Source organism: Engystomops pustulosus, chromosome 10, assembly GCF_040894005.1.
Source record: "Engystomops pustulosus chromosome 10, aEngPut4.maternal, whole genome shotgun sequence".
Lineage (NCBI taxonomy): Eukaryota > Metazoa > Chordata > Amphibia > Anura > Leptodactylidae > Engystomops > Engystomops pustulosus.
The window spans coordinates 21,229,631-21,246,231 of NC_092420.1; the positions used below are offsets into that span (position 1 = coordinate 21,229,631).

At 42.6% G+C, this 16,601-nt stretch overlaps 2 protein-coding genes across 5 annotated transcripts in view; one reads left to right on the forward strand and one right to left on the reverse strand.

Annotated features, from left to right (window-relative positions):
• Positions 1-16,601, forward strand: part of FAM107A (family with sequence similarity 107 member A) — a 104,786-nt gene that overhangs the window by 84,831 nt on the left and 3,354 nt on the right. Inside the window, exon 5 of one of the 4 annotated variants that reach the window (XM_072128794.1) lies at positions 865-9,809. The exons of the other annotated variants lie outside the window; for them this stretch is intronic. Within the exon in view, the coding sequence (XP_071984895.1) occupies positions 865-978 (114 nt within the window). The 3' untranslated portion in view covers positions 979-9,809. Of the gene's footprint in view, positions 1-864; positions 9,810-16,601 lie in introns of those variants that run through there. 4 annotated transcript variants of the gene reach the window in all.
• Positions 9,971-12,378, reverse strand: LOC140104979 (germ cell nuclear acidic protein-like). Its single transcript, XM_072128790.1, has 8 exons — positions 12,252-12,378; positions 11,979-12,056; positions 11,773-11,857; positions 11,618-11,663; positions 11,320-11,470; positions 11,051-11,180; positions 10,750-10,957; positions 9,971-10,490 (listed from the first exon to the last, which is right to left on the reverse strand). Exons 1-8 carry the CDS (start codon positions 12,315-12,317, stop codon positions 10,403-10,405), a joined length of 852 nt encoding a protein of 283 aa, XP_071984891.1. The 5' UTR covers positions 12,318-12,378; the 3' UTR covers positions 9,971-10,402.

The window sequence follows — 16,601 nt, forward strand, 5'->3', positions numbered from 1 at the left end:
TTTGCAAATAAAGTCTTTATAAAGCAGACAGTGTGATTTTATTAAATTTGTTTTCACACCTATGATGCCTCTCCCATATTTTTAAGTGGGAAAACCTGTACAATTGTTGGCCGACTAAATACTTTTTAAACAATTATTATCTTAATAATGGATAAACAGTGTTATATTTTATTTGATAAATTATTTATCAAATTTAACTTAGTTACTTACTGCATATTAGTTTTACATTACATTTATAACAATTTCCACTCTCATCCAATTTCTTTGTTTCCTACAATTCACAAAACCCTTTACATACTTTCTGTAGGTCTTCTGTTTAAACTCGCCCCACAATCCCACCAGTCTCCGTTAAGTATTAAATATTGCCCATATTGAGTTCCCAATCAGTCTCCTTCGTCCTCTGGCAGCTGTTGTCAGTAAGTTCAGAGTCAGACTTCTTCCACTACTGGCAACTATAAATATAGCGCCCAGCAAATTCTCTTGCAGATAGATAATCATTTTTCTAAGAGAAAAAGAAACACCCACCTGCCTATTAGCCAGTTCTCTTCCTAATATCTTTTCTGTATATCACAATACTTCTTTTTGGGCTTTAGTCTGTCCCTCACAAGCACAGTAGAATTTGCATAAGAAGCTGCTCCGTACAGAAGAGATGTCAATGAGAATATGGCTCAGGATCCAGCAATTAAGAGAGTAACTGAGCATGTGCGACCACCAGTACTGTGCTCAGTTGGTGGACATGCCTACGTCATACACTTTAAACATCTGGTGGTGCTATACTCTAAATGGGAAAATCCTTTAGTGCTTGTAAATGGACAACTTTCTTAACTTTTTGCACAATATTTACTCTTATTATTGTCCCTTCAGCTTGAAAAAGAAGAACAGGAACCTAAAGACGAAGGTCACGCACCTGAATTCCTAAAAGTAAAGGAAAATCTCAGAAGAACGGCAACAATGCCAAGCGATGAGCAAGTATTGTAAAGAATCGCCAAGAGGGAATGAAGTTCTATGTCGAGCTGGATTTGTGATGTCACCCGGGCATCTTTGTACTTGACATTGCAGATTGTCTGTGCAAGGAACTATCCCTTATCCTGACAGCAGTATATACCGCGAGATTGTGCTCTCAGAAGCCGTGTAACACCCTGTATTTAGCTGCCACAGCATATAGTACATGATGCTTTGCCCTAACACCGATGAAAGTGTCCTCATACAACTGCACAAAGTGGCTGAGCTGCTGCGGCGCCCCACGCTTTCTGTATGACTCGACGGTCAAGAATTGTCAGACGATAACCTATTCGATGTGTACATGTATGTTCAGTGACCCCCCCCAAAGGGGGCACATGCGAGCGTACGATTATTGGGCTGTGTTTACTGCGTACATGTTCTGCATGTCAAACTCCGAGATGTGTTCTCTTGCGTGTCGCACAGTCATCGTAACTACCACGTGGTGTCACATGACCAGCTAAGGGCACCTACATTATCTTGTTACCAGCCCACGACCTGGGCAGTATTACATTTCTATCTGCTCATTGCTACAATGCAGAATTAACCTGCATATAACAACCACAGGATCCGTGCGTTCCTTTAATTATGCTGGAGACCAGTAGAAGAATCCCTGTTGCTATTTGTCACCACTAGAGGGAGCACTGTGGTTGTCTAAAATGAATTCCTCACGTTATGTGGATTTGACTGTAGAGTCAAAGTCGATGAATTGAAATCTGAATGTAAGGGGGAAGATATCTCAGGCATAAGCAAAGCCAATATTCAATCAAGCCTTAAAGATGTAAAAATGTCTAAATCTCAGTGAAGGGAAAGGATCATCAGATGTTAACAAGACAAACCTTAAAGGGATATCCCTATTTTCGATTTCTTTGGCATGTTCATATGATATAGCAAAGGATGTGGTGGTACTCAAAGGACTTGCATATATTGCAGGTTTAGGACTCCAATCCCATGGCCGCTTTGGAACGGAGAAGTGGCCCTGAATAACCTTTAAAAAAATGGAGCCCAATTTACAATGGCAAATGGATAGGGGCTTATTCACAAATTCCAAAGATAGGTGCAAGACTCAACCATGCAATCCACAATAAGGGGTGGGAGTCCAAAATACTGTCCATAATAGGGGAGACCTAAGGGGACAATCAATCAAAATCAGGGTAACTGGGGGGAAGAGGGTGCATCTCAATCTATAAGAGATTTTTATGCCATACATGTAGATGGAAAAAATCTGGGCTGGCCTATCTTATACAGGGTCCGCACTTCATGGAACCATTGTCTTTAATAAGACAAGGCATCATATGTATATGCCTATATTCACACACACATAGAATCGGCCTTCTACCATCTTTGTTTATTTCATCTGTGATGAATCCTTCCCCTTTAAGAAGGTGGCCCTATCACTTCCTGCTGCGCAATCCGGCAGATCATATATTTATTTTGGCGTCGGTGCGACGCCGGCTATTTTTCTATAGAGTCTTCTAATCAGAATAAATCGCTAGATGTATAATATTTGCGTAACAATATATTCAATACAGCACAAAGTATTTTTTTAAGCCTAATTTGGACCTTGACCTATGATCTCTTTCATTTTTTTTTCTTTTTTGCCCGCGTTAAATATGATGAAATGATTTTGTGCACTTTATGTAATTATAGGATAGTTCTAGTTTTATCTACAGATCTTTATAGCAGAAACTTATAGACAAATCATGACTTTTATGGCTATTATCATAACTGGGCAGATAGAAGTATAGGGATCAGTGTTCAGAGAAGGGGTGTGATACTTGGACCCCTCTGTGCCATTTCCCTGACTTTTCTTCTTGTTTAACATTTACTAAGAAATTGATTTCGCCCCTCAGTTATTCATCCAGGAAATATATATATAAACTGGGATGTATATTTCTTCTTGTCAGGACTGATGATCTCTTACAAGAGTAATAGCAGCACTACATTTCTAGAATAACAGAGGATCAACGAATTAATGTTTAAATCTGTGCCTTGGGGTGCACTATATTTATGTATCATATATAAAATCCCAATGAATGGAAACTTAAAGTCCATCTACCACCAAGATGATGGACTGTATGCAAATGAGCCTAAGGGGCTCCAGGCTCCTTCCAGATTGCCTTCCCCATGTGAGACATTGCAAACAGGCACAAATATCGTATTGAATGTTGCGTATTAATGCGTTAAACATATGTGGAGGAAAAATAAGTCATGGAAGGAGAAAAGAAAAGTGTCCTTGTCGACATATAATGGGGAAGGGGGGGGTGATGACCAGGTGACCAAATGGTTAACTTTTGACAGTGGCTGCTACTTGTTGTCCCCATAGGAAGAGCAGCTCTGGAGCACAGACTAACATGTGAAATATATAGCAGTCTCATAGCACATGGATGTATAACATATTGAATGGAGGGGCTTTACTATCATTTTTGATTATTTATGGATGTATAAGGGAAACTCTCATTTCTGGGGAGTTTGTAGAAGAAGCTGCTGTGAGTGTACATGAGGATATCTGGACATTATGGGGCAGATTTACTTACCCGGTCCATTCGCGATCCAGCGGCGCATTCTCTGTGGTGGATTCGGGTCCGGCCGGGATTCACTAAGGCAGTGATGGCAAACCTTTTAGAGACCGAGTGCCCAAACTACAACAAAGACACCGATTATTTATCGCAAAGTGGCAACAGAGAAAGTTAATTTGTGATTTATACTCCCTGCTCTGTCACAGTTTTCATTGATAGCAGCACCTGAGGACACCAATAAAGCAGAAAATAGTCCCAGGTAGAGCTGTCACTTTAAAATAGCTCTGTGCACAGCAAGTCCTGGGCTGTCTGGGACTGCAGGAAGATACCTGGACTCATCTCTGGTGATGGCCTGAGTGCCCACAGAAAGGGCTCCGAGTGCCACCTCTGGCACCAGTGCCATAGGTTAGCCATCACTGCACTAAGGTATTTCCTCCGACGTCCATCAGGTGTCGCTGCTGCGCTGAAGTTCCCCAAGGCCCACCGTAATGCACTCAAGTTCACCGGCCTAAACCTGGTGAAGGTAAGCGCGAGTCTCGCAACACTTTTTTTTTAAAATGCGGCGGTTTTTCCGAATCCGTCGGGTTTTCGTTCGGCCACGCCCCCCGATTTCCGTCGCGTGTATGCCGGCGTGCGCCAAAATCCCCGGGCAATTCAGGGTAAATCGGCGCAAATCGAAAATATTCAGGTAGCACGTCGGGAAAACACGAATCGGGCCCTTAGTAAATGACCCCCTATGGGTTGTTGTATTGCTCAGTATTTTCCAGCCTCTGCAGACTCAGTCTCTGAACTAAGCTATTGAGACTAGCTACAATCCAGTCTCCCGTGCACACACACACACACACACACACAATACTTCTTCTTCCTCCTCTGTCTTTTTGTAGCTCACCCTAAGAAGAAGCAGCATGGAGGACATTATACAGCAGAAGGGAGCAATAGTGCTGTGATTCCGACACAGAATTAAAACAGTGAAAGTAGCAGCAGTGTCTCTGTGTGTCATTACCTCACTCTCGCACATTATAAGCTCCACCGGCAACTGTAACCTGATCTCCCAGTAAATGGATGACTGTTTATGGTTGTTTTTTTAATGGGTTTTAATTCGTGGAGTTATAAGCATATTTTACACAGTTTCTCACATGTGCTTATACTTTTCAATTATAAAATGTATATTTAATGACACTTACTCTTTCAATATTCTGTCTTCCTTAAACAAAAATACTCCCAAATTTCAAATCATGAGTAACAAGTATAAGTTTACAATTAAAGGGGACCTATCATCAGATTCACTTAATAAGCCACTGCAAGTATGTTTCCAAGCAGGTGCACACTTTCTAGATCATGTTTCTTGTATTACACAGTGAGGCGGCATCAGCCAGAAAATAAGCTTTGAAGTGAGTTGTAAATTGGTTGTATAAAGTCAAGGATTTTAGCACTGAAGTCAAGCTCTCTCTTCCTTATGAAGCCTGCTTCACTAGGATTGATGGTCCTGCAGACAACACTCACCGGATCTCCTGCATCACACTTCATAGTTGATTTTCTATTACTGCACATGCGTGGTGTGTCTGCATGTCCTCGCAGGCTCTACTGATGCACCGCACATGCACCAGTAATGTGCACAGCCACTAAGAGTCCACCATGCTCCGGTGTGCACGACATGACACAGGACTGGCTAGTTCTTACTTGCACATGCGCAGTGCACCTGTGGATTCTGCCAAGGATGCACAGTTTGGTGCCGAACCTACAGGTGCACAGGACATGCACAGTAATTTAAAAAAGGTGCCATGATACAGACCGGCTGGGGTACAAGGCTGAGCGGCCATGAGGCAGTGGGGGAGCTTGACTGCATCTAAGAGCTCTCCCACTTCCTTGACTGGCTCTCTAACAGACAATAGTAGCAGTTCTGGAAAACTGTTGTAGTCTTCAATCTAACTCTTTGGGCACCCGGGTACGGTGCTCAAATATTATGAGAAAGGAAGAAGAACAAAGAGAGACAGGTGCGCTGACCTTGTGAAATAGTAGTGGTTGTTATGCAAAAGAAGCAAGATAGATTAGCCACTCACCTGGGGGCATATAGGTATGCACATGTAGAATATGGATGCCACACATCGGCAGCCCTTGGTCCCTTGAAATCTGCAGGTTCCGTCCCAGTCAGCGGAGTGGCAAAAGCATAAAGGTAAGTACCCAGTGGAAACAATAAGGGATATATATTTCGGCGCCCCGTGGATCCAAGACACTACAAAGTTGTAGTGGAATTCAAAGTTGATTCTTTATTGCAAGTTAAAAAGCAGATGGCATGCTACGTGTTTCGGCCCTGGACATGGGCCTTCGTCAGCCTGCAATAAAGAATCAACTTTGAATTCCACTACAACTGTGTAGTGTCTTGGATCCATGCGGCGCCGATATATCCCTTATTGTTTGGGTACTTTCATTTATGTCTCTAACAGACAAGACAGATTAAAAGTCCTTAATTCAACAATGCTTCTGCAACATCTCCCACCAGGGCCTGGCCTTTCTTCGGTGGCTGTAGACAGGGCCCAGAATACCGGGGTGGCTGGCTTATGCGGCCTTTGGCAAGATAGGGTCACGGTGCTTGGTATTGGGACCGGGAGGAGGTCTCCAGCAGGTGGTGTATGCAAGAAAAGAAGAGGGAGAGGCTGATGGAAAAGGTTTCTCTTTGGGGCAACCGCTGAAGTGTATATGGGAATTCCTGGGTGATGGAGAATGGGGAGCCTGTGATGTGAAGCAGCCTGATCCAGGGATCACACTAAGACACATTGGGGCACATTTATTTACCCGGTCCATCAGAGTTTCCGAAACTGCATTGTCCGACGACAATGCACTCTGCTGCGATTCACTAAGATCGTGCTCCCGATATCCTGCATGTGTCGCTTCCCCACTCAGGTCCGAAAGAGTTCACCATCTTCTTCCCAGTGCATGTAAGTGCATTGGTTGCAACACAATTTTAACCTTAAATCCTGCGCTTAGTCCAAATCAGTTCTGTCGCATTAAAGCCGTTGCGCCAAAATCCGATCGCGTGGGACACAATCTCCTGCTTAATCCCTGTCACAGTGGCGCAAATCCCATTTGTAAATAAGCCTCATTGTGCAAATCAACTCACGGTTATTGTAATTGAAACAGCAAGCAACAGCCCAACATCAACAGCAGCAGGTTCAGCAGACTGGAAAGCTAGTAAGAGATAGCTGATCCACAAGAAGGGTTGCTCACAGCCTTGTAATACCTTAGGGCTGGGCTGGTAGATGGAGCTGAGTCCGGACAGTGGACCTCTACTCTGGGGCTTAGTCTCCTGACTTGCCCTAGGTGTCAGGCAGCTGGCCTGACACATCTCTGCTTCCTTGTAGTGTGACACTGGCTTGTGCACCACAGGGAGGTGCACTCTCCTCTGCTGCTGCTTAGACTGAAGACCAAATCTGGCCTGAGTCTGACCATAAATCTCTGACTCTGACCATATGAACCTGCCCACAAGGGGTTTTTATACTCCCCTAGTGAGATGGCAGCACTCTCTAATCAGCTTTCAGCTTGCTGCACAGTAACAACACAGCATATCATTGGTTACAGACAATTGATATGTTAACTTGTGCGCTCCCTGGCAGTGGTTCCAGCTGCAATTATTAAGTAGCAAGATAATCAGTGTCCCTAGGCAGCTCCTAACATGGAGAGGGCGCTATTCGCAACAACTACCTACCCTGTACATAGGCAGGGTTGTTGCACTTCAATGTCATTCCATAGTTGATTTTCTGGATGATGCCACCACCATGGGCCATGGAAGAAACAAAAACTAGATGCACTTTCGCTGGAGGAGTCCAGTAATGTGGAGGCCACAGTAGATGCATTGTGGCACATTTACTGTGGTATATAAGGTACTATTTGGGGTTTATGCAGCAACTACTAGTTGACATGTTCCCTTTAAGTAGTTTTTATCCAGACCCTGCAACAATCAGCTGTTGTTTATGTGCAGAGGACCTGTGTTGTAGTACTCTAGTGCCACCACTATATAGTAGATGGAGCTTCTGCTTCTGGCTCCATACACTTTATTGGATTTGGTGCCTGGAGGCTTCTAGGAAAGCTGATTGGTGCCGAGTTTAAGTGTTGACAAATGTCTTGCTTGGGAATTGGGGTCGGCCACTATTCCATTAATTTCCCATATGATCTCCCTTTATGGTTTTTATGTAAAAAAAAAACACGGTACATGGCACTGTGCCGACATAACCTTCCTCTGCTTTTATCAGCAGACATGTTGGAGACAAGGGCTCCTCTAATGAGGACACCACTACTGAAGATGTAATAACTTTATATTAGACAGCAGCTTAAAGAACATTTAGGTTAGGCTACATTCACACTGCCGTATGGGGGGGGGGGGCGTATATACGGCAATGGGCACGCGGCACCGTACGGGAGCGGTATGGTGCAACACATGTGGGACATGTCCTATCTTTCCCCGGAATACGGCACCGTGCCCCATGTTTCTCTACGGAGAGAGGAGGGGGTGAGCGGCGCTCATCTCATCCTCTTCTCCCCGGCGCTGACGTGTGCCGCCACCCTACGGCGGGGCACACGTTAGTCTGAATTTGGCCTAAATAAGAGTAACCTGACCAGTCCCTTTAATAAGAAGAGTCTCCACTTCAGGGATCTTCTTTTCATCTCAACTGCAAGTCAGGGGCTACAAAGTGGGTCTCACTGATTTTAATGGGCACCATATGGGCAACGTAATGTCACTTCAAGTATCTGATATACCTATTACTACATAATTTTTTACTACCTTTAAGGGGTTACACCAATAGATATCACACACATATTTGATATGACCACTCACCATACACTGATCATGTTTTCTTTCATTCTGGAATCATATGTAGAGACAGAAGGATTTGAGTAATTCTATATCCACATCTTTGCCCTTAGCAATTAAGCTATTTTTTGTCAGTATAATTATATATTTTGTCTTGAACACACTTACCTTTCATATTACTACTGAAAAATGTAGAGAAATTCTCCATATAAGGCAGTGGTTCTCAACCTTTCTGATGCTCTGACCGCACAATACAGTTCCTCATGTTGCGGTGACCCCAAACCATGTACAAGAATATTGTATTCGGGCCAAAAAATGCAATAAAATTGTGGCTCCCATGGCTTTAGGCGACCCCTGTGTTTTGGTCGTTCGACCCCCACCGGGGTCGCGACCCACAGGTTGAGAACCACTGATATAAGGGATTTTTTTTGATTATAATTGGATTGTAAAAAGATATGAACTTTTGACAAAGTAACTCAGAAAAATATTTTTTTCTCTGTTCAATTAAACAGTTCAATTTAAAAAATAGACTTTTGTTTGATTTGGTCTGGATGTACTAAAATGGAGGCTATATAGTAAATCCGCAGGAAAAGCTACACGCACATGAATGTTTTTTATGTCTATGTATTATTTTTTCTACTGTGGATGTCACACTGACACATTAATTTTAATGGGCTTATGCACACAAATGTTTATCTGTGTGAAAATTCCGTGTGGGTCCCGTTCCCACTGGTGTTTGCAGCCTGTGCTTTCCCATAGACGTAACACTAGGTTAGGTTAGGAGAAGCCAGTGTACTGTGATCAGGGGCGTAACTTGAGGGGGTGCAGAGGTTGCGATTGCACCTGGGCCCAAGAGGTTTAGGGGGCCCTTATGATGTCGCTTTCCCATATGAGAAGACTATTACTATAAACCCATACATTATAGTCGGGGACCTGGCACAGACTTTGCACTGGGGCCCATCAACCTCTAGTTATGCCACTGACTGTGACCGAGCTGTGAGGGAAGAGTCTATAAGGGTTTATAATACATAACACTGATGGTTGGCTATAAGGACATCTTATATGTCCCGTTAATAACAAAATCTCTTATGCAAATGCCCGTCCTAGTATTACTTTAAGATTTTTCCACACATTTCACACAGCTTTTTATGCTAAGTGTATGTACACAATATGCCGGCAGCCATTTTGTGAGAATGTCTAATGGTTCAGTGAGATATTAGAGATTTCCCATAAGCCTGCACTGGTTCCACCCACAAAATGGCTGCCTATGTTTTGTGTAAAGACTCTTTCCTAGAGGCTCACAAAACACTTAACAATGTGCTTTGAGCCCCAAAAGGAAATGTTGAGCACAGCAGATCATTATGAAGGTTTGTTAAGGCAAAATGAATGTTGTATATATTTTTTATTGAGCGTTTTCTGCTTTAACTGTGACTTGTTACCAGATATATTTCTCATAACTGTAATAAAAATCTAATTATCACAGATACCTGCATTCATTGGGTCGTTACTAACATCCCAGGACTTGGCATTGTGGTGGCCTCAAACATAGTTATGTCTATAGATCCCCTAATATCAGCTAATATCAGATTCTGCCCCTCTTTTTGTAGATAATGAAAAAACTCACATCATACAACATAGCAAAATCTTCATTTCCAATGGATGTTTATTGTATGATGGAAGCATCTCCTGCAGATGTTATAGCGTCAGGATGTTCTGCAGCGCTGTACAGGGATGACCATTGTTCAAATTGGGGGACAATTTGGAGGGAAGCTAATTCACCTATCAGTATATTTTTGGGATGTGGGAGGAAACCGGAGTACCCGGAGGAAACCCACGCAGACACGGGGAGAACATACAAACTCCATGCAGACAACTGGTGATTGGTCAGATGGTGAATACTGGACCCCAGTGCTGCAAGGCAACAGTGCTAGTCACTGAGCCACCGCGCTGCCCTACAATAGGAGAAGACGTCTTGGTGGAGATGACACTTTCCACTGGTCTTCTGGGTGACTTCTTGGCTGCCTTGAGGTCTTGGCTGGGCCTGATGATGGAGCAGACTGGTCACTGATGGATCCTCTCAGGTCTGGTTGAGAAGAACCATCTTGCTGTGACAGATGCGACACTGATATTTCTCGGTGTTGAGAGAAGCCGTCCAGCGTCCAACTCTAGGGTGGGAGAGAAATACTAGATTATAGACAAAGCTAAAAATATCAAATATCTAAAATCATTTTTGACTCCCTTTATGTCTAACTGGAGAAGCCCTTACAGCAAGCAGTGGTGGTAACTCATTAATACATCATATATAAATAGCAAAGCAGGAGATAATTTTCATACGAACTCCACCACTTCCCCTGGACCAGGCCCAGTGTTCCCATGGTTCATGTACTAAGCTCTAGGCTGACCCTACAGAAAGCTGCATGTTACCTGGATTGGCACCCTGAGCACTGGTAGACCACCTTGTAGTGGGTCTCATAGGTGTGGAACTGAGTGATGGGTGGCATGTCAGGGTGGGCCAGTTCGGCCATGGCACAGTGATAGTCCCATAGCAAGCCATGGGTGAGATCTGCTTCTCCATCGATGAGCCAGCAGGCAGCGTGACACATCTCGTGTATTAATGTGTCTCGAAGTCGATCTGAAGATAGAGATGGAGATACTTACAATCAGGAGGAAAGAGACCAGGACAAAGCTCAGGAGATGTCTACAATGTACATGATATGAGACCGACCTGCAGAATCGCAGATTTTATCTGATATGTGGATGACGGCATAGGGAACCCCGTTCTTCTTCCCAAATCCCGTGCGGCCAGCTTGTCTCCTCAGCCTTTTATTCCAGCTGATCTCCATGTCTGCAGGAAGCTACAGAGGAAGGAAGGAGAGAACATGAGAAGTGTCTGATTGTATGAATGATGGGGCTGTATACTATATATACTACAGCTAGTAACCCTTCAGTCACTACACACACATTGCCCAGTACATGGCTGTAACCATTGAGTACCTGATTGTCAAAGACGCTCTGGTTAAAGAACCTGTAGAGACGTCTTGTCAGCTCCTGCTTGTTCTGATGGAAATTGGTGACATATTTGGAGGTGGGAGAAGACAGATCCTTCAGGAAACCGTTATTGGTGGGACGCTCCGATTTCCCGTTACTGTAATAGAGGATCACAGATGAATAATGGAAATACTGTAAGAACATACAACATGTACACACCGGACAGCTTACTGATAATGTAGAAATAACACTGCCACCTAGTGACCAGATAACATGAAGCAGAGAATATATAGAAATACACTACCTTGCTGTCTCCTCCTGCACAAAGCTGGACCATGGGGAATTAGGCTCTGGAGAATATAATAAATATCATCATTTACTTCTATGTAATTCACTAAAGTCTAATATTTTATTATACTGGAAGAAGCTTCCGATCACTGTAGAAGCTTTATGAGATACCTGAGTCTATGTAAAGCAGGTGAGGCCCAGAGCTGCCATCATCATCTTCAAGGCTCCTCAGAGACCTTGGAAACAGCGGATGAGACTGGAATAAAGAAACATAAACTCTCAGAATGATGGAAAGAAGTGATATAACAGTATAACACATAATGTACCGTCCCCTGATCACACCCAGAGCCATAGACTGGAGAGAAGTCACCGCTCACCTGATGGAGGGTCTCATCACCGCTGATGTCCTCTGCGTCAGACACAGAGATCTCCCGGCACTTTTTAGTGACCAGAAACTATAAAGTAAAATAGAAACATTTATTATCTTCACATCTCCATTTTATATAATTAAAAAAATCAATATTAAGAACAAATTAATTGTCCTAAATAAAAATTGTCTGAAATATTTTTTCTGACTGCATGGATGTAATTTGCCTTCAAGTAAAATGTATGGGATGAATTTGTTATAGAGAACAGAAGTCACCACTTACCTGGTCTTCGGTGCCGCTGTCATCAGATTCGATGATAAATTGACGCTTTCGCTTGTTTTTAGACATTTTGCTCAACAGAATCAACACAAAATGCTCTCTCCTAAACTTCTATAACCCTCAGCGGATGTGATCGGAACCAGAGGTTTTATAGGTTCTATGTACTGTGACATTGCAACTTGTGTGATGTCACATTCTATAGAATTCTGAATAGAACCCTGACATCTCCCATGTACTATATACAGTGTGTATATATATATATGTATATAATGTATATATGATACATTATATATATATACTGTGGATAATGACACACTCTTACCAGCTACAGGCTGGATCTTCAAAGGTCTTTGGCTTCTGTTTTGGGTTGATATGCACATTTCAGACTTTGGGACACAGAACCCGTCTTCTTACTGAGCGGAACGATGGCTCGAGATTCCCAACTTGTTTGTACTTGTACAGATGATCGTGGTACCTTCAAATGTCTGGAAATTGCACCCAAGGATGAACCATACTTGTTAAACCCCACATTTCCTGATATCTTGGCTGATTTCTTTAGACTTTCCAAGCATGTGACACAAAAAAGCAGTTTATTTTATATGTGACTTCAAATACTTCCACCAATGTGTCTGTAATAAGTCAAATGTTGTCAATAAACCAATCAGCTTCAAAAGACATGATATTCTCAAATGGGAGAGAGAGAGAGGGAATGTAGGAGGATCTGATTTGAGGAGCAATGCTGAAGGGAGGAAGGATGTGATTAAGCAGACAACCGTTTGGATTGAAGGACATGGTTGGTTTAAAATATGGGGAAGCCAAGTCAGCACTATGAGCTCTTTTCGTGCTCCCCAAACAGTGTCACAGGGGTTTGAGGTCCCTGCCATTAAAGGACACACTTGGTATACAAACTATTTATGTAAAGTAGGTGGTACCTGTAGGTGGCAGGGCCCACAATTCTATAGAAGAACATTACACTGAGTATCACAGTCTCCATTGGGTTGTCTTCTTTCCATAGTGCATCCTAGTGCCATCTCCGGTAAGTAATTGACACACATCATCAATCTACAGAATGTAAAAGAGAATATTAATTATTCATATATGCTGCCATCCTTAATTCCTCCATGTTCCAGTTCTGATGACCTTTTGGTAGTGGAGAGCAGACAGAACGTGAAAATCTACAAGAAGCTGTGATCCACCACCATGTGCTCTGACATCTTTCTACAATTGTTCACCATTATCTTTTGTGTTACCTTTTACAGTTTGTGCTCCAGCTGCTCTTTTGTGGGATCAAACAGATGGCCTAATCTTCACCATGTCCTACACCCTCCCAATGAGTCTTAAGCCCCCTTGATCTGGTAGTAGAATATAATGTAGGAGTTTGGGCGGTATTCCTGGGCCCTAGCATAGCAACCAAAACCACCCACTAAATTTTATACTAAATAGGACCTTCACCCGTGAAATCATCGTACATTTCTTCATACTCTCAATACATGTACACAAACCCCATTTCAGGACCTTTTAAGGTCCGCCAAAGGTACCGAAACTGCAGATGTTAAGCCGTGGAGGTGACGCCTCCTCCATTCCCCAAGAAGCTTATTCTAATACAATATGTAGGAAGTGACTCCAGACTTGTAGGGGCTATAATATTCATACAACCCAGAGCCCATGACAGTCATAATCTGCCTCTAATTTGCGGATCCACCAGTTCTTTCTTGCACCACTTTGGTAAGTACTAACCACTGTATACGAGGGCCACCCAACAGGACCTGTCATTTTAGAGAAGCTTTGACCCAATCACCAAAATTTCAAAGTTGTACACACTTTATTTTCCTGTTTCCTACTCAGGATCATCAAGAACTGACCTTTGCTGCCTTATTTTTCCTACCCCTGCACAGGAGGTATTGCCCTGTGATAACCAATATTACCCCACTGCAATGTTATGTCTGATCATTGTATATGCCTAATCCTGTGGGTGTGATGAAATACAGAAATCAAATGTAGGATTATCTGCTCTCCCTCTACAATTATTACCTTTCTCTGTGTTCCTGAACCCCTCCAGCAATATGAACTATTATCTAATTTTGGGTCGAGACTTTTTATCCTTTGAAGTTTTCAAAATAAAAAGTTTTAGGAGCTAGAAAGGTTGCCTGAGACATGACTCAGTAGAAAGATCTTCAATATGAGATTGGTTGGAGAACGACAACTGGCGCCCGACTGATCCTGACTGCACCACAGTCTTTAGCTGAGCGTTGCAGTTCTTGGCTGCTCACAGCGTCGTATGGTGGCGGTGCATGGTATTGCACCTTATCCCCATTCAAAGGTAACCAATGACCAATGGAATTGGAAAGCAAAAGTCTTCCAATTCGAACAAGTAGTAGGGGCAGGAAACAACTTTAATCTACTTTTAATAACTTATCCTAAGGTTAGGTCCTCTATACTATAATAATGGGAAATGCATTAAAAAGAGAATCATCTTGCAACAAAACTTTCAATTGAATCTGCTTTCCCCTATTGACCCTTCTTCCATAAACAGGGCCCTGTTCTGTTAGGTTAATTTTTTTTTTTTCCCTCGGATTATTGATATACAAGTCAAGGTATAACCTACAGGCCACAGTGAGGCCGATCTCACAGACAACAATGGTCTTTCTGAAACATAATTAGAATATATATCCTTATTATCGGTGTCAGATCCCACTGTAATTACTGGAGAAGACAATATTCAATTAAACTCAGCAAGTAAGAACATGAGCTGAAAGTCTAAGTTTACCATTAATCCGACTCAATATAAAGCCTTATACAATAAGCACCCGTACTTATTGTAGAAATACCTGCGACAGTTGGCGCTGTGCTCTATGTGTCTTTATATACTGTATATATACATACTGTGCTTTACAAAAGTATTTGACCCCCTTGAACGTTTCTACCTTTTGCCACATTTCAGGCTCCAAACATAAAGATATAAAATTGTAATTTTTTGGTGAAGAATCAACAACTAGTGGGACACAATAGTAAAGTGGAACCAAATTTATTGGATATTTTAAACTTTTGTAAAAAATAATAAATTGAAAAGAGGGACGTGTAATATTATTCGGCTCCGTTACTTTCAGTGCAGCAGAAGTTCAGTCTCTGATCTCTGAATGATCCAATGTTTTCCTAAATGACTAATAATGATAAATATAATCCACCAGTGTGTAATCCAGTCTCCGTATAAATCCACCTGCTCTGTGATAGTCTCAGGGTTCTGCCTCATGAAGGAACACACCAGGCAGGTCCGTGATGCGTAGAAGTTAAAAGCCGGATTTGGATACAAAAATATTTCACAAACTTTAATATCCCATGGAGCTCTGTGCAAGGGATCATATAGAGATGGAAGGAGCACCAGACCTCTGCAAGGTCTACCAAGGCCCGGCCGACCGATCTGAGATGAAGCCAGAGGGCGCATGATTCCTCTGGATGAACTGCAGAGATCTACAGCCGAGGCGGGAGAGTCTGTCATACACTGCACAAATCTGGCTTTTATGGAAGAGCGGCAAGAAGAAGCCATTTCTCACAGATATCCATAAAAAGTCTTGTATAAAATTTGCCATAAGCCACCTGGGAGACACCAAACATGTAGAAGAAGGTGCTCTGGTCAAATGAAACCAAAATCCAAAATTTTGGCCACAATGCAAGCAACACAGCTCATCCCCCTGAACACACCATCCATACTGTCACACATAATAGGGGCAGCATCATGGTTTAGGCTTTTCTTCAGCAGGGAAGATTAAAATTGATGGGAGCCAAATACAGGACCATTCAGGAAGAAAACCTGTTGGAGTTTGCAACAGACCTGGGATGAAAATTTATCTTGGAACAAGACATTGCAAAATCTACAATGAATGTATCCAGGTGTTGGAATGGCCAAGTCATAGTCCAGGCCTGAATCCAACCTGTGGAAAGAGCGGTTCTCAAACGCTCTCCATCCAACCTCACTGAGCTCCTGCTGTATTCCAAGGAAGAAGAATTTCAGTCTCTCAATGTGTAAAACTGATAGAGACCTAATAGCCCAAGCGACTTGCAGCTGTAATCGCAACAAAAGATGAAGCTACAAAGTATTAGGGCACATTCACATGGCCGTCTGCGGCAATAGCGGCAATAGAACAAGTCTTCATCCAATACGCACGTTTTTTTTGTGCGTTTTTCATGTGGATTTCATCAGGAATTGTCTATATAGTGGCTCGTGTTTTGTGCATTTGTTATGTACATTTTACTTGTGCTTTTTACCTCTTTATTTCTTTAGGCCGAGGAAAGTCTGCAAGAAAACTGCATGTTGTTGCAGGTTTGATGCTAATTAGATTTTTACTCTCCCATAGA